The sequence below is a fragment of the Talpa occidentalis genome, unplaced genomic scaffold (assembly GCF_014898055.3).
Source record: "Talpa occidentalis isolate TD23 unplaced genomic scaffold, MPIMG_talOcc4v2.1 talOcc4.8, whole genome shotgun sequence".
NCBI lineage: Eukaryota > Metazoa > Chordata > Mammalia > Eulipotyphla > Talpidae > Talpa > Talpa occidentalis.
Window position 1 is genome coordinate 9,010,949 of NW_023605194.1, and position 23,817 is coordinate 9,034,765.

A 23,817-nucleotide genomic window follows, 5' to 3' on the forward strand; every position below is an offset into this window, starting at 1 on the left:
TCTAAAATCAATGACCAGATTATCTGGGATATTATTGAAGCCATTGCGTTCAGATTTGTTGTTTCTACCTTCAGATTACTCATAAAAATAAGAAGCTCTGTTTATCTTTTTTTGTTTTTTTGCTAAGAAAAACAGAGCTTTTTGTAGACAAATCCTGGTTAAAATGGGAAAAGTATGAAAATCCAACCTAATGAATCCCTGACTCTCTGGTGCCAACCCAGGTGTTGGGGTGGAGGGGGCTGTGGTCACTAGGCCCACCTGGGAGGTTCTGCCTTCGCCAACCCCAGGTCATTCCCTTTAGTCCAGCCTGATAAGGCCCCAATATCATATTCTTGGCAGTGATGATATAAAAATGGTTTTGGCTAAAAGAGGAACATGGATATTCAGGTCACTCTATTTTTATTGTAATAGAATCTTTTAAGTAGAAAACGGCTTTTTTTTTTTTTAAGAAAGAGTTTTTTTTTCTTTTTTAAAGATTTATTTATTAATGCATACAAGAACCGGGGTACAGGCCAGATGCACGGGAGGGTGAGAGGATCCACCAGAGACAGAGCAGGGAACAGAACAGGCAGACTGACGAAATACGCTGCTGAGGGGAGCAGTGGGCGAGGCAGGGTCTGAGGCAGTGGGATTCTCGCCCACCCGCCAGCTGGGACCGAACCCGCGCTGCAGAGGCTGCAGACACCTTCACAGCACAGCACTCAACCGCCTGTGCCACCAGGGGAGGCCCAGAAAACGGCTGTTTTTATCTCACATAATTGGAAATGCAGACACCTTCAAAGCACTGACTGGCCGCCTTGGTGACAGCAGACCTTGCCTGAAGTGCCAGAATTTTTTTTTTAAGAGCATGTTTTTTTATTTATTTAATTGTTTTGATACATGCACTTACAGTCAAAGCGCGGGAGGGTGAGAGAATCACCAGAGCCAGAGCGGGGCAGAACAGCACGAAGTACACTGCTGAGGGAGCAGCGGTGGCAGAGGTCTGCGCACCATGTGGGACCCTCCTGGGTGACAGCCTCGAACCTGCGGGCAGCTGCAACAGCTGACCGGAGGCCTGAAGTGTTATTCTTAGCTGTGTGCTCAGAGCATGACCTTTTCGCTCTGTGGATAAAGCAGGTGTGTGACATGTTGATGGTGTAATAATATTGAATATGTAAACCTGTTTTATTTCCTGGTTTTGAAAATAAATCTCTAAGTACAGCATCGCAGGGTAGTGGTGCTGGAATTAATTTCTGGGAACACACACCTGTCCCCTGCCACACGACAAAGTGCCGGGTACATCACAGAGAAGTGACTTATCGCAGGTCAGTTGTGGCTCTTGGTCTCCCACATGGCCTGGGGAGGACCAAGAGTCACTTAGTTTGTTCACATCTGCCATGTTCTGTTTTTCTCCTTTATTCTTCAAAGCAGAAGCCCTTTTTTCCTGTGGTTTCTTCTGCACCCCACCCCCACCCTAGTAAATCATCAGTGGGTCTAGTTGGGTTCCCAGATTTTCCTGCAGTAAACTTTCGATAGTGTTATAATTTTGCTTGCTTTCTTTTTCTTTCAGCAATAGGCGAATATGAAGACCTTAGAGCAGAGAACCAGAAAACAAAGGAGAAGGTTTGTGCTTTGCCCTTTTTTCTTCTCTTACATGTGTAACAGCCGAGATGGCATGGTGCATTGTTCTGCCACCAATTTCAGTTAAATGCGAATGAGAGTTTTTTTTTCCCCTTCTTTTCTCCTGCATGTGTGGTTCAAGCTAATATCAACTCCAGGCTCCAGATGGTGAAGAATAGCAGGCATGTCACAGTGGGCGCTGCTCTGTGAGATTAGCTGCAGGGCTAAATGTGCAGTGAGGCACCAGGCCAAACAACTTAAGCCCTCAAGAATGGTACTTTTTCCCAACAGTCAGATTTGGGATTCTAGTGATGGAATTAAAGGCCTGAGACATTTACCTTTGGGACTGAGACACACTCGATTCTTGGGAGATCCCCTTGGAATTAGTCATTGGGATTTAGCCCATATGCCTTCATAAGCCTTCCATGTGTTTGCTTCCTCTAAGAATATGAATAATATGTTGGAAGTTGAACAACACCCAGCATGGAGATGGGGGTGCCTGATAACTATTTTTCAGAGCCTCTGGCAGTTTTATATTTTAACTGTTAAATAATTGAATTCTAATTACTTTTGATAAATATTTACCTATTTATTTCTGAAAATGTCCATTTGAATATTTGTTTATATATATTTTTGTGTGTGTATATATACACAGGTGTGTGTATATACACACATATATATATACACACACATTTATTTATTTATTATATACTTCCTCTAAATTTATAGAGGGAAAATGGAAGAGAAGGGTAAAGTTAAAAAAGTAGAGGGACTGGGTGGAATGTAAAAAGCTGTAGAGAGAGATTGGGGAACTGTCCATTATTGTTTTTAGATGTGAGATTTACTTTTAGAAACTACTTTGATAAACTGCATATTTCAAAACATAGTGTCCATGGCGGAAAAATCAACAAAACAGGCCCTTTGTGGTTTTTAAGGACAGTGACAATGATTGCTGTTAATTATAAGACCTCACCTTCAAAATCTCAGAGTATAAGCTGTAATAAAAATTGGCAGTGAGATAATTTTTTTTAAAACTTATGATGCATTTGGGGATATTTATTAGTATGCTTTCAGCATCTGATTTAACATTTTACTTATATTTGCCACCTATGTGACTATGGAATGATTAGTGGAATTAATGTAATATACTCTAGTTCAAAGCTGATCATAATGGATTTTTAGATTATTACTTTTCATCCAGTTTTAAGATACCACTGCTTATTTGTAACTAACCCCTTTGCTTATTTGTAAATCATCAGGTGATTGAGGGAGTGGTGGGTGGGGGTGATGAAATTACCCATGTTACATGGTGGCTGGTGCCTGTGCCTGTAATATGGTAAGAAGGTCACAGAAAATTGACAAGATTCCTCATTCTAACATCATCACTGCCCAAATCATAGATGTCCTAAGGATGCCAACAGGTGAGAAGGTGGTACCTAAATGATATGCCCCTGATACCTCATATTTTCAAAGTGAAACTAGTGGATGTTGCTTAAATCAGATAGCTTGACCTTCTTTCCCTAAGGTGCCCAGAATTCTCCCAGCTCCAGAAGAAAGAGCCAAGAGGCTATGAGTCAATTGAATTTCTTCCATAGCTGCTCCTGGCCCAACAGGGGAAGAGCAAAACAAGTTAAAAGGGTTAATTTAGGAGAACTCTTTGTCTTACCTTAGAAGATATGAGGAAGGAAACAAACCAGTATCTTCCCAGGAATGAGAAAGAAGGGTACAGAAGACCATGAGTAGTAATGTCAGAAGAGTATATATATTTTTTTCTTCTTTGAGCCTGATTTACTTACAGACTGGCATAGCCCTAAAATCGTGGAGGTTCTGTGAATGTCTGTTGTCGGTGGTAATGATGGCTGTTTAACTGAGGGCCACTTTCTACAGTGAGATTTTTAAGTGAACCATCTGCTATACAAGTGGAATTATAGGTAAAATGCATTTGGTAAAAGAAGAATTATAAATTACCTTAGCCCATTAACTGTTTACATGTTTCTATACACCAAGTATGAGTGATACTTTTGTTACCATCTATATGCATTATTGACCTACTTCTGTTCTAATTCTTTAAAAATAACTATTAATAGAAATGAGCAGAAAAGAAATGAAAGCAATATGGAATGCTGTGTGGTTGGGTAAAACAAAGTAGAGTGGTTTTAAGTTCACTGCACCCTGTTTATCTTCTGTTAAAAGACTAGCAGGCTTATTACTGCAGATTTTTCCCCAAAAAGGGGGGCTGTATTACAAAGGAGGGAAGCATATAATAAAAGCCTTTTATGCAGCATAGAATGAGTAAAAGCAGCTTTAGTTCCGGAGGTGGTAAATGGAGAACACCATTTTCTCTGGCAAAGCACTTTCTTGTGCCTGGCAGGGTGAGCTTTGTTCAGTCCACACCAGTAAGCACATCAGCAAACACACATGGCCAGCCTCACCTCGTGGTCCCAAACGGAGGTCAGTTACATCAGCCAAGGAGAGGAATCTAAAGCAAGACTCCTTTGGCCCTAGCTGATTTGACGTGGACAAATTTTTCATGAGTAAGAGGGAGCAAAAAACCAAATTCCAAGTTGTTCCTCTCTTCCACATGCCCACATGAAGTCTGCCTGTCTTTGTTGCCAGATTTTAAACCTCACCAGTGGGAGGAGACAGTGGTGTGCTTCCTCTGGTGAAGATGTTTTTGAACCCTTGTTGGGATCTCCTTTGAAACAAGTGTTGGGCATGAGGGTGTGATGCCCCTCAGAGCAGGTAGTTACTGAAGAGGCTGTTTGTTGAGGAGCTACTGTGGCTCATGCACAACCACTCCCCTATTTGGTCTGATGCTCCAAACAGTCCCATTTCACAGAGAATAGGATCTCAGGGCTGATGTGAGCCTTCCCCAGATTCCAACAGACGAGAGACAGAGTCTACATTCAAACCTGGGTCTTCTGACCACAGATGTTCTTTGGAAGCAGGTACACTTGCAGGAGCCAATTTACTTTTTCCACAAAAGTCCCAGTTTTATTCTTAATGCTTCAATGTTAGCTCCTTAATTTTCCACAGCAAGTTATCAAACTCAGACTTAATGGTTTTCTGGATTATTTGCCTTTGTCTCCTGTCAGTTTTTATTTCAAAACTGAGTGTTAAGTATCAATCAGTCTTATGTCAGAAATACTCACCTCTGTGTGTGTCTGTGTGTGTGTACACGCATGCATGAGTGTGCATATAGTTCCTGACAAAACGCATTCCAAGGGTAAGAGTAGATTTAGGAGAGTGGACCAATGTTTTAATGATTTTTCCTTTGCAGTTTTCCCTTTTGAAGAAAAATCTATTTGTGGATCGTCTTATGTGTTTTTTTTTTTTAATCAATGTCTTTGAAAATAGTCAGAATCTGAGTTTATGAGGAAAGCTTTTTTGAGGGGATATCTTTTTGTCGAATGCTTTCTGAGTGCCCAGAATATAAAGAAAAGTATATGAAAGTCCTGCAGGAGGGACACAGGAGGGACACAGCTGACGAGTAACGGTGATAAATTGTGATGTTATGAATGAACGCCTAGAGTTTGGCGGGGGGTGGGGGGGTGGGGAAGGCCAGAAAGACAAGGTTCCTTATCTTCCACGTGACAAATTCACATTATTCTTTAATGCTTGCCTTAAATGTCATTTATTTTTTCCCAAGACTTCTTTAACTTTCTCAAAAGCAAGATTGTTTCCCCCTTTGTAATAAAACATTTGGCTAATTCTTAGGTTCTTATCAGATTTTATCAGTCAAAATTCATTATCATCAAAGAAGGAACATGTAAGTGGTATGGATTGGAATAAAATGTAAAACTTGAGGGTTTTTGTGTTTTGACATGTGAGTCCGTGTGTGTACATATACTTATTCTTTACCTGACATTAAGATAAGTCGTGATGATGGAAAGGATGCTACTTTCAGATATTTTTGGCCTCATTTTTAAATAGCATTAGCAACAGTATGTTAATTAGGAATAGAACCTATTACAGTAAAGTCAACAACACTTCCAAATGTATTTTTTTTAGGGATGGAAGGAGAGGACAATGTATTTTGGAATCAAACATAGAAAATGTTTTACTTTGCTTTTGTAGCAATCACCACATTCAAATGTTAGTCATGCTTCTACAATTGAAGGGCATTTCTTATGATTCACTCAGAGTCTTTGTCATAATTGTTTGGTGTCTTTTTTTTTTTCTATATGGGGGGCAAACCCTCATTGAGCTTTTAATGGAATAGCTTTCACATTACCCAGGGTGGTGGGGGTGTATGTGGAGTGTGCATAAAAAGAAGGAAATCTGTATAATAGAAGAATGTCTTCCTTTAAACAGTAAGTATTTATGTTTAATATTATGTCCTGAGATCGAGTTTTGAAATGAATAAATGTTTAAGTGGCTGATTAGAAGTCGTTTGGGTGAGCTACTGTACAGTGCATCAGGCGGTCTGTCAGCTTGCCAGGAACAATGAATGAAAAGGCAACGAGACAGACACTTTCCAAGACTTATGTTTCAAGAAGCAAGATATATGATACTGTTTGCATCTTGGCTCCGTTGTCTCATGTTCAAATTTCTTCCTCTTGTGTGAATTTCAGAGGTGAAGGTCCCAAAGTATTTTATTTAAAAAGATAAAGAAGCTACTTTAAAGAACAAGATATGCATCCATTATGCTAACTGTTCATGCATAATACATCCACATACATGCAGTTTCTTTAGAACAGAGTGGCAAGTGGTTGTGCCAGAGAAAAAGTAATTACTTAGCAGTTTGAAAGTGAAAATGAGTCTCCTATTAACAGCAATCTATCCAGAAACAAAGAGCAAGGATCTCTGTTCTGATGACATGTGTTTCCATCTCACACACAATACCTAGAATTTGGAGAATGCTGTAAGACAGCTTTGGGGGGCAGCTCCTACTTTATTGCCTGTGAAAATTGGAGGGAAAGAACTTTGAATTGGAAGAAAGAACACCACCAAAAGAGAAAGAGTGAAAGGAATTCCATTCTAGTGGGAATGATTTAATTTATTGTGTTCTTTAAGGGTAAGCACAGGGGAGTTCTAGCCAAACTTACATAGGTGGAACAATAGAATGTCGATTATTTTTCAAAATGATGTGATGGCCCTCTAACTGCATCACAAAACAGGTAAATATGTACAGTTCTGATGCTATGCATGTTTAAATTTTTAAATACTGTAACTAGATGGAAAAGGAATGAACGTCAAGAAAAAGAGGCAGCCTCTCCTGTGTGTTCCTGTAGTGCAGTGTTGTTCTGAATATAGCACATGTCCTTATAAATGACTTGTTCCATTTTTGATCTTTCTTGGTAGATCATATATTTTTTGAGGACACGTTGTTGGGTTCCCCATCGCATCTCCCAGAGCTTAACACAATGCAGGACACATGTACAAATATTTTGTTCAATGCTGGAGAAGGAAACAGACATTCAGTGGTTACGGCGGATACCTGTGCAGAAGTGCAATCCAGGCAACTGTAATGTACTGGCCGGTGCACAGAGTGTCTGTTCTGATGATGGTGTGTGTATGAAATGTGTGTATGCACTTCTTGGGCCCCAAATTTGCCTTCCTTCAGGCTGCCAACTCTCCACTGTGCACCAGAGAGATAAAAAAACATGTTTATCTTAGTGGAAGTTAGGTACAATTCAGAATATTGGTTTTCTTTTCTTGCATATAGTATTCATCTAGTAAAATATGAAGATGCTTTGGTGTCTATCTCAGTTACCTGTACTTTTGCTGGAACCTTTTAAGCAAACATTTTAGTATAAACAGTAGTTAGATGATCTGTGAGGGCAAAAGAATGGAACTGCCCATTATGGTGGTGGTAAAGTGGGGAGTGGGGTGTGCCAGTTCACCCTGGAAAGAGTTTCCTCTACAAATCATTCTGCCAAAGCTTTGAAATGCTAGTTTAGTTTTAGAAGCCAGGTATCTGCCTGGATGAGGCTCAAGGAAGAGATCTGGAAGAGAGCCAGCGCTTCTAATATTAAGAGCTTTCAAAACCCACAAGGCCAACCTCTGGTCAATTCAATACTTCATAAAGAGCCAGAATAGAGACTCAAATAGATGTAATGTTATCCAGCTTGCTTCAGACAGCCAGCCCTCTGCTGCTGGGTTCTACCCTAGCCTTGAGCTACAGAGAATCGTTGGGCATCATAATTAAGTGATGTGGGCCCAAGAACATCTGTTGCTATTGCAGCCTTTCTTCGTGAGCAATTCTCTCACAAATGAAGCAGTTTCTACAAATGGTGCAGCTGCGAGAGCAGGGTAGAGACAAGGGTAGGATGGGTGAGGGGCTTCTGTGGGACATAAAGATGTGACAGTTATCTGGAGAGACCCAGAATCCTTGCTAACTTCTCCCTGTTGGTAGAGTGAGAGAAAAGTTACAGGAATATTTTTCTGGGTTCACCTGAAATGATGAAGCAAGTGGATGATTAGACTTCTGCCTAGCAAATGGATATGTCCTTCATATTTTGATCAGCTCTGGTTTGGAATAAGTAAACTGCACTTGCAGCTTGTGTGGAGACATCCCCCCCAGTCCCCCACCATGCACGCCTTTCAGTATCCATAGCAGATGGTAAATTCTGTCGCTGCCAGTTCTATCATAATATGGTTGCAGAAAATAGAAAGCAAAGCAACATGAAGGCTCCTGATAGAACACAGCTGGGTTTGGGAGACAGCTTCTGAATTTGCTGGTAATGACTGTAGATTGAGTGTGAAGGCACCTGGCCGGTCTAGAGAAAGTGGTTCCTGCATGTTGGAATAAGACTGTGATGTTGAGACCTGTTCTTAACCAAAGCCTGTCTGCCTGGGCCTTATGAGTAGAGAGCATGGGCAGAAGAGCTGTATTTTGGGCTGCTGGTACAGATGTACCTAAGATTTGTAATGAGTTGTTAATGTTGTATAAATGGTAGCTGCATTGATGGTTTGTGTGTCATGTCAATGGGTGGCCCTTTTCAGGTCTGAGTAGATACAGTACCATCCTCTTTAAATGCTCTTGTCATGTAAAGTCTCAATGAAAACTCTGGCTATTTAAGTGAGAACTCAATTAACCTCTCTCGTTTCCTTCAGGGGGCAGCTCTGGGAGGTGGACAGAAGAATCCAAGTGGCATTAAGTCCAGAGCAGTACTCCCAAGCACCGGCTCTCAGTTAAAGACAGTTTCACAAGGCATTCGATGCCTTCTGAAATGCCAGATTGAGAAACATGAAATTAATTTCAAAGTCAAATAGATATACTTCATTTGGCAAGAGTTTCAATATAGTAAGAAATTATTTCTTTTTGTGCATTAGACTAGACTGTGAATTGTGGGAGGTGGGGTGGGCAGACTGGCAGAGAAGTACAAAACAAACAGAGTTGCATTCTAGAAAACCAGAGGAGCATTCCTAAAACAGCTCGCCAGCAGTCTCTTGAGATTAAGCATTACACTGGCTGGCGTGGTCCACTTGGGTTGGTGTGGTCCCCTTGGGTGGCAGAAGGATCTGATAAAACTTATTTGAGAATTCAGAACTACAGTGTTTAGAATTTTACATACCAGGAAACAGTAAGTATAGTTTATTAGTTAAGCTAGAGTTAGAAACTACGTTGGAAAGAATTATTTTTTTTATGGAGGGTGGATTTCCACAAGAAATGAATCTCACTGAAGGAATATGTCCTCTGCTTTAGGAAATAGCCCTTGGCCCAGGCCAACCCCTTTTGTGGAGGGTCTGAGTCAGGATTTGTAAAGAGCTTTGCTAATCAGCACAGTGTCCTTGTTGCCTGCCTCTTGCCAGAATGGATTTACCCCAATGCACAGAGACAGGGTTTTGTTTTGTTTTTTAAGTTTTGGTAGTTTGTGGGAGACTAAAGGGGAGAACTGAATTGTTTGCTTCTTAATTTTTTTAATTTTAAGAGAACATTAAAGGACAGAGAATAGTATAATAAATACACGCTATGCAGAATTTTTTTTGAAATTAAAAAAAAAAAATGGTGCAGATAAAATCAGAGATCCCTGTGTCACCCAACCCCAGTCCTTTCCCTCCCTGTCATAAATTTATAAGAGATGATGACTGTCATAAATTTCTTATGGGTCCCTTTGTTTCATGTTTTTATGTTTTTATATGAACCATATGTGTCATGAGCTAGAAACATACAGTGTGTAACTATGTAAAGTATTTTTGTGAGCTTATGGTGTCATACCATTTGATATTTATTCTGCAACTTATGCAGAATAATTTTCCCAATGTTATGTTTTTTGAGGCTTACCTATGGGGATACATGCTGTTTTTAGTTTGTGTTCACTGCTCTGTAGTGTTATTATGGGAGTATATCATGATTTAGTATTTTAATAAATGCTGACCCTACTTGTATAGATCGTCATCTACCCATTCATTACTAGAGATTCTAGTAGTAGATTCTAGATGTAGCAGTGCTGAGTGACAGGTGTGTACTTTTCCAGTTTTAATAGTTTACTTCAAAGTAGTCTGTGCCTTCAACACTTCTGTCAGCTGTGAGATCATTCCCATCTCCTGGTAGCAGACATTTTCGTGTTTGCCCACCTGTTACATGAAAATCTCACTATTTAAAGGGATAAGCCTTGGCCCTTCTTTTGTGAAAAGTTTTGGATTTTGGATAATCCAATTTATCAGTGGCATCATAATTTTTTTTTAAAACATTCACTTATGCATACAAGAGCTGGGGTGTAGCACAGAGGTGTGGGGGAGGAGGGAGGGTTGAGAGGATTCACCAGAGACAGAGTAGGGAGCAGAACAGACAGATTGACTGAAACACACTGCTGAGGGGAGCAGCTGGCGAGTCAGGAGCGGTCTGCTGTGCCATGTGGGTCAGCTCCCTGGCCAGGTATCGAACTTGTGCTGCAGTGGCTATAGACCACCTCACAGCGCTGAGACCTAACCCCTTGCGCCACCAGGGAGGCTGTGGCATCATACTTTTTAACCTTTGAAAATTGAAATTAGAAATATGCAAAGGCATGAAATCCCAATGTATTTATCTGGCATGCTAGGGTCCAAAATAGACTTTAAAGTTTTATTTTATTCATATGATCTTATTACTTACAGTGTCACCACAAAATTAAATTTCAGTTATCACTCTACTAGCCCAAAACTCTCAAACTCTTTAAAGTTTGAAACAGTTTTGATGAAAATCTTTCTGAAATGTGTTATGTATTCCTATTTTGTGAAATTCAGGGTTAATTGCATTCAAATCTCATAATGAACATAATGTTTTCCAAAAGTTCATTAATAACTTTATTGGCCTATAAAATAATAGAGATTTGTTTCTACACCAGACACCCTCGAAGGTCCTCATCCTTTATCATTTTTGCCTTTTAAGGACTGCTTCCTGAAGTCCTTTCACTCAGTCTTCCCACCTTTAAAAATTAACTATCAGTTGATGTAAATGATACGTGCTTACTATGGAATATTTCACCTTCTCTCCGTGTAATTTGCTGTCTTCTATTCAGAATTCCAAGGACACAGGAGGATTAGGTCTTGAGTGAGAGTACACGGGGCACATGTGGGGATTGGTCTTCATTCTGAGGCTCCTCCCACTCGAGCATCAGTGTTCTGGGGAGTTGAAACTGTCTCATTTCAGGGAATCTGACCCTCAGATGAGTGAGGTGTTCACTGTGCTAGTAAAAGTAAAATACCTACTTAAAAGGCACAAGTAATCTCTTAAAGAATGAATCCATTTTAACTCAAGCATCATAAATTGGTCTGCTACTGAGAGATAATGAGCAGCAAGGTGACTCATTATCTTAGACAGTTCAAGAAAATTGGCCAGACACAAATGGCCACACACCATACCAGTTGAGCTGTGCACGTGCCTTGTGACTGTTCCTGCTTTTTTTAAGCTCTTAAAATTTTCTATTGTCATAAAATTGCTGTTTATAGATTTTTCTTTCTCGCTTGTTCAAACTTGGGGTACAACTTAACTTTGCTGTTCCTTTTCTCATTGCAGTGTGACAAAATCAGGCAAGAACGAGATGAAGCGGTTAAAAAATTGGAGGAATTTCAGAAAAGTAGGTAAACGTTTCAGTGGAATCATTGCAACACACGTAACAGTGTCTGGGGATTATGCGAGTCTGCATGTGTTCTGTGTTTAGTTCCTGATAAATGGAGGCTCCACTCAGAAAGCAAAAATTGTCTTCCCATTTGTCTAAAAATGCTCCTGCATGACTGAGATTTTTTTTTTGAAGATTTATTTATTTATTTATACAAGCACTGGGTACGGTCAGAAGCGCAGAAGGGTGAGAGAATTCACCAGAGCGGGGAACAGAACAGGCAGACTGACGAAATACACTGCTGAGGGGAGCAGCGGGTGGCAGGAGAGGTCTGTGCCCATGTGGGACCCTCACCCGGTGGCCGGGGATAGAACTGGTGCTGCAGAGGCTGTGGGCAGCTTTGCAACCCAGCACTCAACCGCTGTGCCACCGGGAAGGCCCATGACTGAGATTTTTTTTAAGAGATGGAATAAGCATTATTGTCTTATGAGTGTGTTATAAAAGACTGTACTAATAAAAATTCCCCATAGTCAAAGAACAAAAATTACCTGTTACCTTGACTTCTGAGAAAAGCCAACATTAGTGTCTTACATACTTTCTGGTTTTATTTGTGTAATAAATGCACTACAAAAAATTGTGGTCATGCTTTGCATTTAGTTTTACAGGTTTGGTTTGTTTGTTTGTTTTTTTACAGTGAACAGTGCATTCTGATCACCTTTGCATGTGATTAGAGTTGTAGGTCAATTTGAATTGTTGTCCATAGCTTTCTGTTTATTATATGGTACCACCACGATTGATTTCAACTTTCCTGTGGAGACAGATGGATTATCTGGTTCCTTGTCATTATAAATGATGACATGGCAACTATTCTTATACATGTTTACAGTCTCTGCTTATTTCCTTAGATTAATTCATAGAAAAGGAATGCCAGGTTCATTGACCTTGAAGGGTTTGAAAAAGTTTGAAACAGCCCTCTCATCAAGAAAAGATCTATTTCTACAAAGTTGTCTTCGAAAATTTTTTTTTTTTTTTAATGTGGCATACATCTGCTATCACATGACCCTTTAAGTTAAAACATTCCTCATCACACCAAAGGATCAGATGAGTTGTGTCGTGGGAGAAGGGCCAGGTCTTAGCAGGGATGGTGAAGCAGCAGCTCTCCACTGACCTGCGATGCTGTTTGATTCTAACCTTTTTTTTTCTTAATATTTTAAAAGGACAGGTTTATTAGGACAAGGAGAAAGAAAAAGAGAGGCACCTGCATAGTCACAGGCTGGCAGGAGAGCTGCCTGTTTGATTATGTCTGAAAGTGTTGATTTGGTAACTACACACTCAAGTATTTTATTCTTGTTAAAGGTAAAACAGTCATAAAAAATGCAGCATTATAGTTCAGTTTCAGTAGCCAGTTTATTTTCTGCATCTCCCTGTAACAAAGCAATCTAAGGCAAATATTGTTCTGTTACCTATCTTTGAATGCCAAAATGCTCTGGTAGAAATATCTGGGTTTTGTGAATGATTAAGCTGCCAATGCATAGGGCTTTCCCTTCCCTAATGCAGGTTTAATGAAAAGTTTTTACACTTCTGCTGGCACCGAGTCGCATCTGAAAGACTTTTACCATTGACATTGTTACCAATGAATGTGCTTGAATTAATTTTTTTAAAGATTTATTTATTTATGCATACAAGAGCTGGGGTACAGGCCAGTGGTGTCGGGGGTGAGACGATGCACCAGAGACAGAGTGGGGAACAAAACAGGCAGATTGACCAAAGCACACTGCTGAGGGGAGCAGTGGGCGAGTCAGGAGAGGTCTGCTGTGCCGTGTGGGTTGCTCCTTGGCTGGCCGGGAATCGAACTCATGCTGCAGTGGCTATGGATTGCCTCATAGGTTGCGTCTTAGCCCCTTGTGCCACCAGGGAGATCCTTGTATTAATTTTTGATAGTGAATTGGCACACTACATGCACTACACTTTGTGGGAATAATTCAAGTTCTTATGGGTGGACTTCTCATAAAATGTTTTGGTTCTTGTAGGTAGTAGAGATTTTTCTTTATCTTTTTTTTGCCACTATATCATGCAAAAATGGAAGCAACGTCCCTCCAAATCAACCCACCTTTAGGGTAACATGTAAACTCTGCTTTCAGCTACCATTTTTTCTTTCCTTTATTTAGTCTCTTCCTCTAAATACCTTTGATTGCATTTTGTTCTTATTGGTTCTCTATAAGAACCAATAACCTTTGATAACTTAAAACAATCTTTTTTGTTGTATTCATTTAATTTTCACCTTTAGCAAGTTTTCTGCTTAATTTAAAGTTTGAATGGCAGGAAAACAAAAGACTAACTCCATTCAATCTCAAAAGAACAGAAAATGGACAAGTGTTTTTTAAAGTTGCAACTGGAGGGAATGAGGCTGTGCATTATCACTGTGGGAACCACCATGAACTGTGAATCTGTGTGGCCCAGAGCAGTTTCTGGTAGTAAAATTGGGCTGTGACCTTACTTCATTGGCTCTTTGAAGATTAGATGAGATAATTCAGGTAAAAATTGCTGACCGCAGCATTTGACATGATAGTCAATGTTCAATGAATGTTAGTTGCTGCCACCACCAACATTAACTTACTACCCCATGTCACACTCAGCACCCTTTAGTGTTAGGAGTTAGTATCCTGTGTCTTTAGTGAGTTGGTTTGTAGACACTGGTCTCCACATTTGCATAGCTCTGGGAGCAAGTTTCACTTGGTGCTCAGTTGAAATCCAGTTCCTAATAGGTCTAGTTTCTAAAGTGTAGGAAGCAACTTCACAGGGCTCAGGAAAAGCCTTGTCAGTCCATGGGCCCTGCCCTCCCGGGCTTGTCTGCATCTCTGAACCCAGCTCATCCATAGTGCCATGCCTTCTTGGCCCTCTGCCAGCTCTTCCTGACCCTTTTGCTTAGTGTTTGTACACAAATAACACCATTGCATGGCAAACTGTGTTCTTTCCTGTGAAAGCAGAAGTAAATAAAGTCCTCCCATGTCTTTCAGGCCACAGTGTGAGTTCCTCTCCTGTTTGAGGGTACCCCACATTTTGTGTGTATTGCCAACTTTCGTGGCTGTTTGTGTGATGTCACAGTAGAAGTCATGGTGTGTCTGCCATGGACGCTTCAGGAACACCTAATGTCGCTGAGAGTTAGGTGAATGGGGAGTTTTGTTCGGGAGGTAGAATCATTGGTGGTGTCACCTTTAAATATGACACATTGGTAAGGAGCACAGGGAATCAGAACCACCTCCAAGTAGGGTTGGCTGGACTTTACCAATCAGAACTCTGTAGTTTGAAATAATTCAATTAACTTCTCTGGGCCTCAGAATTCTTGGTAAATATGAAATTGCTGTGCTAATACCTGCCCCATAGAATTGTGAGGCTTTAGGGGAGAACACAAATAGGGTTTACCACCAAGCTGGGCACACAGCTGCCTCAGTAAATGGTGATAGTGGTTGTTTGCTAAGCAATTCTGTCCCACAGACAATGTTCTTCTAAGAGGGTGTTCACAGGTGAATTTGGGCCTGGTCTCTTTTTCTTAACATTCAACTGAGCACAAATGTGAGAACCTATGCTATATACAGCACTATGCGTTGTGTACAGCACTATTGTGCTAGGTGCAAGAGACTCAGATGTTTTAGAGCAGTAAAATGTCTGCCCTATTTTTCACAGTGAGGTGAAGTCAAAAACAAAAAGTGTAAACAACCCGGTTACCCTACAGCGTGGTATATTCCACAATGGTAAATCTGTTCCTGGGGGTCACACAAGAGAGACAGACGGGGCTGAGACTACTGGACTGATGGAAGCAACACCTGTTGTACTTTTAGGTTCTACTTCTGAGTTTTCAGAGTCATTTCAAATACGATTCCTATGGAAAATTTCAAGCTGACATAAAAGCGAGAGGGCCGTGGACTACAGCCCCGCTCCTCGCCATGGAACTTCCACGGCTCCCAGCTCAGGAGCAGTCTCCTCTCGTGTGTGCCTCATTGACACTCGCTGACCCTCTGGTTTTGAAAGCTGACTCCAGACATCAAATCATTCTATTGCAAATACTTCAATAGATACTAAAAATTCTAAAATACTAGAATTCTCCCCCCAAAAAAAACATAACTGAGACAATCAGGCTCCTTTATTTGAAGCACATCATTTTTTCTTTCTTAAACCTTCATGTAATCCCAGTTTTAGGGCCCTCAGGGCACGGTGGTCATGGGCTCTGGATGTTATGGGACAAGCCTGAAGTCAGTAGGTCAGTAGCAGAAGGCAGATCATTAAAAAACAAAGGTTTGAAAACATTTGTCCTCTGAAAGGTGCAAATAAATTTATATATTAAAATTTATTTTGTGTCATGTGACCTGACTTAGTTTGGGGAAAGGGTTTATGCTTTTTAAACATCTAGATGCTTTTTAAAATGTGTTCTTCCCTCTTGAATGTAGAAAGTTGGCAGGTAGTCTCTGTGCTACCAATTTGGCACTGGGGTAATTTTTTAAAGTAAAAGCTAAAGCACAATTTAAAATTTCTACTGTTCCCTCTCAGAGGAAGATGAAAACTTGACTTGATCAAGTAGACCTTATCAGAATTGGAGACAATATGAACGAGTGTTATCAAGTCAAGTTACAGGGCAACTTTTTCTATAATGTTCGAAAACGAGTGTTTCTTCTTTTTTTCTTTCTTCCTGCTTGTCCTAAACCTTACTACTGCGGACTGATTTTTCTTAATCTTCCGTGAGCAAGAATGTTATTGAATAAAAAGTCAAATTCCTATGAAAAATGCAGAGTGTTTATGTTTTTGTTATGATAGTGGAAATACCAGATTGTGGCAGAAGATGTCAAGTAGTTAAGGCTAAAAAATTCAAAGTAATATTTGATGTTGTAAAAATTATATAGGTTTCTTTTCTCTTTCCTTCACATTTTCGAAGAACCTACCTTGTAAACATAGTGATAAAATGCCAGGAATATTAGGATTTTAAGGAAATAATAGAGCCTATTATTTAAACTACAATATAAAAGGCAATTATATTGATGAAGAGCTACATGGGCTTTGTGTATGTGAATAAACTTGGCCTGTGTTCAGCTTCTATTTGTTCTTCTGGCATAAACACATATTGTGTGTGATTCCAGTTTAATGGGGACCCGTTTGTATGCCAAGCAGCTGCATTTTAGGACCTATTGCGTGATTTCATAGCTCTCTGAAAATTGGTTCTATTCAGAACAAGAGATAGAAGAGGAGAAGGGGGTGGTGTGGGGGGGGGGAGAGCTCCAACACACAATCATTTCTTTTCAATTGGAGCCAGAAAGGTTGATGACAACATGACCATTGTGTTATAATGATAAGACCACTAAGGCATCTGTACCTCTCATCAAGGCTTTCACACAACAGCAGATACAATTTAATTCACTGCTCTGTCAGCAGTGCTGATACCATTATGCCGTCTGTCTCCACAGTTATAATCACTGTCCTCTGAGAAATGCAGTTGAAATGATCTTGAGCAGTCAAAGAAACTCTCAATTAAGGCTGCCACTTCCAATGTGTCAGATTGTGTCTTATGCACTTGGTACAATTTTCACTTCCAATCCTGTTTATTTACAATGTCTACCAGTAATTACGCTTAACGTGTCATTTAGTGAGGGGGGCTCCTGCCAAGCCGATTGTTGGGTGCTGCTGTACCATTGAGTGGGAGTTTCTCGAAGTCAATGCCATCAGCAGCTTTTAGGCCCTGATGGGATGCAGTAGTAATGTTGATAATGCAAGTATCGTGCTCATCAAGTCATAATTAGATGCCACTCAAATGTGCCACTTGTAATAACAGTGTTGATTCATGTTTTTCTCGGTGACTGCAACTACTAATTAGTTAAGTGGTTTTTGGTTGGCCTGCATTTGCTGCAGATTATTATTACCCCTGAAAAAATGTCAAGGTTAGAGATGTTTCTGGCCATTTAGTGCTGCTTTATGAATTTGAATATTAACATAATAAGAACTTTGGACAGACTTAGGAAGTAATACATTTTTGTATTTAATTTGGAGAGAATTTTTTTTCCCCTGAGTTTAATCATAATTGCAGGTTAATTAAGCTTAAATGAAGCAAAAGTAATCTCTCTTTGTGTTATGTGAGCCCAGTGCTTTTTTGCCTAACTTTGTTGGGTTTCACGTTTGGTGTCCTTTAATTTTTCTTTTTTAAGCCAGATAAATGTCAATAACTATACATGTCTAGTTAAGTTGGAGATTCTGAACATTTTCTTTAACTAGGAATCTGGGTAGAAGGAAATGGCATTTTACTTGATCTTCAAAGTATAATTGAAGTTCTAATTACCGTGTACATTTGAAATTTCAATTTCTGTAAATCAGCTATCAAAAATATCTGAAAATTACTATTTTTTGAGCATTGGTCAAATATCAAGCAAAAATTTCATTTTCTTTTCATCTTTCTTACAGTCTGTGATATAGGAGGTAATTTGTTAGAGTTTACTTAAATCATCACATAGTATATACATCTTGTTACAATACTCTTTTGCCCTAGAGTTCATTAAATCAAAACTACCTGTCACTAATAAAGGCTACTATTCCAATACTTACCTTAGTTCATTGTTATTACAATGATGAGATCAACTGAAGATTTGAGTTTTTAGAATTTCTCAAGAGCTAGTTTTTCTCTTTAGACCCATGTCATATCCTGCTAAGAAAAGGAAGCCATGTTTGGCACTTTTTCATTACAAAAGGTTCTTTTGTTTAAATTACCAGATGACTATGGTTATGTATACAACTGCACAGAAAATAGACACTTGAAATAAACCTCCTAACTACTTTTCTTAAAATGTGTTTAATAACCCTAAGTGTTCCTTATTGTGTAATTTTTTCCTTTTTACATCCAAATATTAGCTAAGATTTAATTAGGGCATCACGTTAAACACTCTTTTTCCATGACAGCTAAAGGTCTGGCTAGCTAAAGAATTGAAGTATTCTTCATCATGGGACAAGATGTGTGGGCTTTTGGAATAGCTGACTAATCTTTGAATGCTGAGACTTTTTTTCCCCCTCATTCCTAGTTTCTCACATGGTCATAGAGGAAGTTAACTTTATGCAGAACCATCTTGAAATAGAGAAGACTTGTCGAGAAAGCGCTGAAGCTTTGGCAACAAAGGTGAGACGATTCACATAAAGGGCTTTTACCTGAGCTTTTTAATTTCAACTTGCTTTTCTAAACAGTGGCTTCTAACCTTGTCTTGCTTTTGTACTTCTGTAATCAGTTGTCAGCTCTGATGATGAGGAAAGTGCTGTATAGTCTCAGAATCCTGAGATAGGATTATGTAAATATGCCTCAAAGGTTATTATGGTTATTATGATTGTAAAAGGAGCAATCATATATGTGTATTTCAGCATTTGTGCTTTTTGCCTGCAAAAAGTGGCCCCGAGTAGTCTATTGAACTGGACTTTCCAAATGTTTGTGCACTTGGTTAAAATGCAAACCAAGTTAAAATAGCCTGGTGTGACACAAAAGAGCAATGAATGTTTCATGTTGGAATCAGATGAAAAAGTCAGTCTCAAGCCTTATATTTCAGGTGATTATTTGTGAAAGCAAAGTGAGGGCATGCTAAAGGTGACCTCCTGTGTTCCGCTGATTGCTTCTAGCTGATGAATTTACCAAGTGTGTAATTTTCTATATTCTATCTCATCAGAAGTACATTATTATTAAAGAATGTTTTTATCTCTGTCTTATGTATTTTGGGTTAGGTAAAATGCATCTGAACCACTTCATCAGAAAATGGATTATAGCAATTTTCAACCAAATTTCATTAGTAATGCTGGTTGGTTGTTTCCCCTCTGCCCCATCACCTACCTCTAAGTATTTCTTTGGATGGGACTGAAATTCTACAAATCTGTCTGTCTGTCTGTCTATCTATCTATCTATCTATCTATCTATCTATCTATCTATCTATCTATCTATCTCCTATCTAATTGGTATGCATTAGCAGGGAGCTTGCTAGAGGCATTTATTTAATTGTTTGCATAATGACACTAGATTAGAATTCACATGATACTTAATCAGAGCCTAAGAATATAAATATGCAAAAGTGATTTTTCTTCTGTAATTTGAAGAATACATAGCAACACAGGCATTGCTCCAAAAATCTATCAGTGATGATATGGGTGTTCTCACATCATCTTAGAGTGGTAGAACTTGTGGGAAGCAATGTTTCCAGAGACACTGTATAGGTTTTATTCATGTTATGCCTTTCTGGGCATATATGACTCTGGACAACTTAGTTCTGTCCTCTGGACTGCCGTTGTCATTGTCTTACCTTAAATTACTGAATGGACTAGAGTTAGGGGTGAGAAGGAGACAGATATTTCTTTTTTCATGATTCACTTTAATCATTGGTCCACATACTGCCCCCTTTAAAAATTACTTTTATCCTGCCCCAATTAAAAAAATTTAACAGGTAACTTTGAGCAAGAGAGTTCATGTCTGTGAGCTGCCATTGTTTAGTCCTAAACGTCAGGGTGGAACAGGTCAATTTCCTAAGGTTGCTCCAGAACCGTTGACTCTAGAGGACAGCCTAGGCCTGTGTAGGATGAAAAAGCTGCCAGTGACTGATGTATTTACCTCTGGTGCTGAGTCACTGTGTTACCTAGTTTTTAAGGTCATTTTGACAATTTAGTCTAGGCAGTTAAGATCCTTGACTTGCACAGTTTGTTATCTATTTTAAGATGCCTTTTTGAAAGTAGACACATGATATATTTTTGAGGATGCAATACAAACTCATGCATCTTGGAATAAGACACCTAACTGCCTACCCACTCAAACATTATAGATGTCCTCATTGGGTGTGGAAGATACTTTAGTCTTGAATACAAAGTTTGGAAGGGTCACATGTTTTAATATGTGTGATCAATAAGTGATAATAGCACATCCTGACTTAGGTGTCAGTTGTCATTTTGAAAGAAGGCTCCATCTTCTCAGCAGCAAAATTTCTGTAAATTATTATTTTTCTAAACCTTGGCTTTCAAATTGATGACAAATGGATTATTTAATTCTTACCATGCAATTTGACTGCATACTTGCCTTGAATGCAAGTTTGGATACTTTGCTTTGTTGAAATGTGTAGGTGAAACTGATCAATGTAGGACAGTTATTTAAATCATATGGTTCAAATTTGTTTAACCAGCTTATTTTGAATCTTTAAATATTCACTAAGCTGTATCCAGTTGTATTTCAAATAAAATGGAAGTGTTATTTGAATATAGTAGAAAATTCTGTTACAGTAGGGTTATAAAAGATTTATTTGTTTTGCCTTATGACTTCAAAGGGCTTGAAAAAACAAGTTGCAAAACACCCTTGTATGACCTAATAATAACTGCAGTGAAATTGCTTTGTTAAGATTTATGAATTCAGAGTTCTCAAAAATGTCCAGTTAGTATGATCATAAGATCCCGTATGTAAATCTTATATATCTTCTTTTGAAATGTGAAATTGCTGTGTCAGAGAAGAATTTTGAAATTTTGTGTCAGGCATTTTTCTTGAGTTAGTAACTCTGTTAAATAGAGTAGTTGTATTACAGCCAAATAACAGCTAGTGGATTTTAGTGCCTGGTTTGACAGACCTTAACTCTTCTGAGTGTAGAACTGTTCACCATCAAGTTATTAAGTATTACTGTGATGCCATGTAATCAGGGAAATGCAAATCAAAACTACAATGAGATACCATCTTACACCAGTGAGACTGGCACATATTACAAAAACTAGCAACAACAAATGTTGGCGAGGTTGTGGAGAAAAAGGAACTCTCCTGCATTGCTTGGTGGGAGTGCAAACTGGTCCAACCACTATAGAGAGCTGTGTGGAGATTTCTTGACCTACTAAACATAGAGCTTCCATAGGATCCAGCAATTCCACTCCTAGGTATTTACCCAAAGGACACAGAAACATTAATTCCAAAGGGCACCTGCATCCCTATGTTTATGGCAGCACGATTTACAGTAGCTAAGCTATGGAAACAACCCAAATGCCCAAAAATAGATGACTGGATCAAGAAGATGTGGTCCATATACACCATGGAATATTACTGAGCATTCAAAAAAGATAAACACATGCAGTTTGCAGCAACATGGATGGAGCTGGAAGGGATCATGCTCAGCAAAATAAATCAGAAAGAAAAAGAAAAATACTGGATGGTCTCACTCATAGCAGGAATTTAGAAAACCTAAATAAGGGAACAGGAAAAAGACTAATTAATACAAAGTAAAAATCAAAATCAACAAGCAGCTATAAACCAGAGACACACTATGGGGGGGAGAGGGGGATTCAAGGAAGGATTACGGTCAAAATAAGGGGGGGTGCAATTGTATGGGGAATATAACCAAAATGAAAGTGCATTCATTGTGTAAAAATGAAAAATGATGCAAGAATTATATAAAATAAAATATTAAAAAAAAGTATTACTGCGATGGTTCCTGGAAAACAACATATTATGCTCCAGGTGGCAAAAAGTAGTACTTTCATTTTTCATGAGTATTGTGGAGAAAGAAAAAAAAAAATGCCTAGATGGATACCCAGGTCAAGAAAAACTAGCTGATTTAAGTGAATGCCAAAGGAAGATTAAACACACAAACTAAATCTCTTTTGTTACTAATAGTAGCTCAATCTAACTTTTTACTATCTGTCACTATATTCAATACTTTACTTTTTTTAAAGTAAAGTTTATTTTTTAAAAGATTTATTTATTTATGCATATAAGAGCTGGGGTACAGGCCAGAGATGCGGGGGGTGGGGAGGGTGAGAGGATTCACCAGAGACAGAGTGGGGAGCAGAACAGGCAGACTGACTGAAGTACACTGCTGAAGGGAGCAGTGGGCGAGACAGAAGAGGTCTGCTGCGCTATGTGGGTTGCTCCCTGGCCGGCCAGAGGAATCGAACTCATGTTGCAGAGGCTGCGGACAGCTTCATAGATTGCATCTTTTTTTTTTTTTAATAGGTTGCATCTTAACCCCTTGCACCACCAGGGAGGCCCTATATTGAATACTTTATATGTAATATTTCATTTTATCTTCATATTATGGCATGGAGACTATTTTTTAAATTTTATTTTATATATTTTTTACATCACTTTTCATTTTTGCACAATGTATGCATTTTCATCTTGGTTTTATTCCCCACACAATTCCCACCCCCTTATTCCCACCCTCTTTTCCCTCCCTCCCTCCCGCTCCCCCATAGTGTGTCTCTGGTTTATAGTTGTGTGTATTCTTAGTTTACTAATGATAAGAAAACTGTGACACAGAAAGATTAAGTTAGTTTTGGAAAGAACAACAGAATTTGACTGCAGAGCTGCCTTTTTAACTTTGTTTTACTGATTCTCTAGAAATGTATGTTAGGTGACTTTTAGTCACCAGGGAGTTCCGAAAAAGTACTATGCTGGGCCTCACCATCAGAGATTTTGGTCTGGTATGGGATTGAGTATTGGGATTATTTTAAAGTTCTCTAGATAGTCTAATGTACCAAGCTGAGAACCATCAGTTTAAATATTAGGAGGAAAAATTGCAGATTAATTCTTGAGTTTTTTCCTAAATTGTTATTTTCTCCTAACATTCAAAAAATATTGGAGAGTGGGAAACCTCTTGTGCTCTTGACCATGCTACTTGGAACATGTGTATAACTGGGGTGAGAATCAGATCTCCCAGTTTAATTTTTTTTTAAGATTTTTATTTTTATTTATTTTTTAAAGATTTATTTATTTTATACAAGAACTGGGAAACAGGCCAGATGCACAGGAAGGTGAGAGGATTCACCAGAGACAGAGCAGGGAACAGAACAGGCAGACTGACGAAATACAATGCTGAGGGGAGCAGCGGGTGAGACAGGAGAGGTTTGCCCTACCATGTGGGACCCTCGCCGGCTGGCTGAGATCGAACCAGCGTTGCAGAGGCTGCGGACAGCTTCATAGTGTGGCATTCAACTGCCTGCGCCACCAGGGGAGGCCCTTAAGATTTTTATTTATTTATGCATACAAGAGCTGAAATACAGGCAGAGATGCTAGGGGTGAGAGGATCCATCAGAGACAGAGTGGGGAACAGAACAGGCAGTTTGACTGAAATACACTGCTGACGGAGCAGCGGGCAAGACAGGAGAGGTCTGCTTCACCACGTGGGTTTCTCCCTGGCTGGCCAGGGATCGAACTCATGCTGCAGAGGCTGTGGATTGCTTCATAGTGCGGTGCTTAACCCCTTGT

At 39.3% G+C, this 23,817-nt stretch overlaps 1 protein-coding gene across 2 annotated transcripts in view; it reads left to right on the top strand.

Moving 5' to 3' along the window:
- SHTN1 (shootin 1) overlaps positions 1-23,817 on the top strand; it is a 95,414-nt gene that overhangs the window by 13,659 nt on the left and 57,938 nt on the right. The window contains exons 1-4 of one of the 2 annotated variants that reach the window (XM_054690433.1): positions 1,190-1,304; positions 1,550-1,602; positions 11,543-11,603; positions 18,638-18,732. In XM_054690433.1, coding sequence (XP_054546408.1) covers positions 18,646-18,732 — 87 coding nt within the window. In that variant the 5' untranslated portion in view covers positions 1,190-1,304; positions 1,550-1,602; positions 11,543-11,603; positions 18,638-18,645. Of the gene's footprint in view, positions 1-1,189; positions 1,305-1,549; positions 1,603-11,542; positions 11,604-18,637; positions 18,733-23,817 lie in introns of those variants that run through there. The other variant, XM_037496556.2, reaches the window with a different exon arrangement.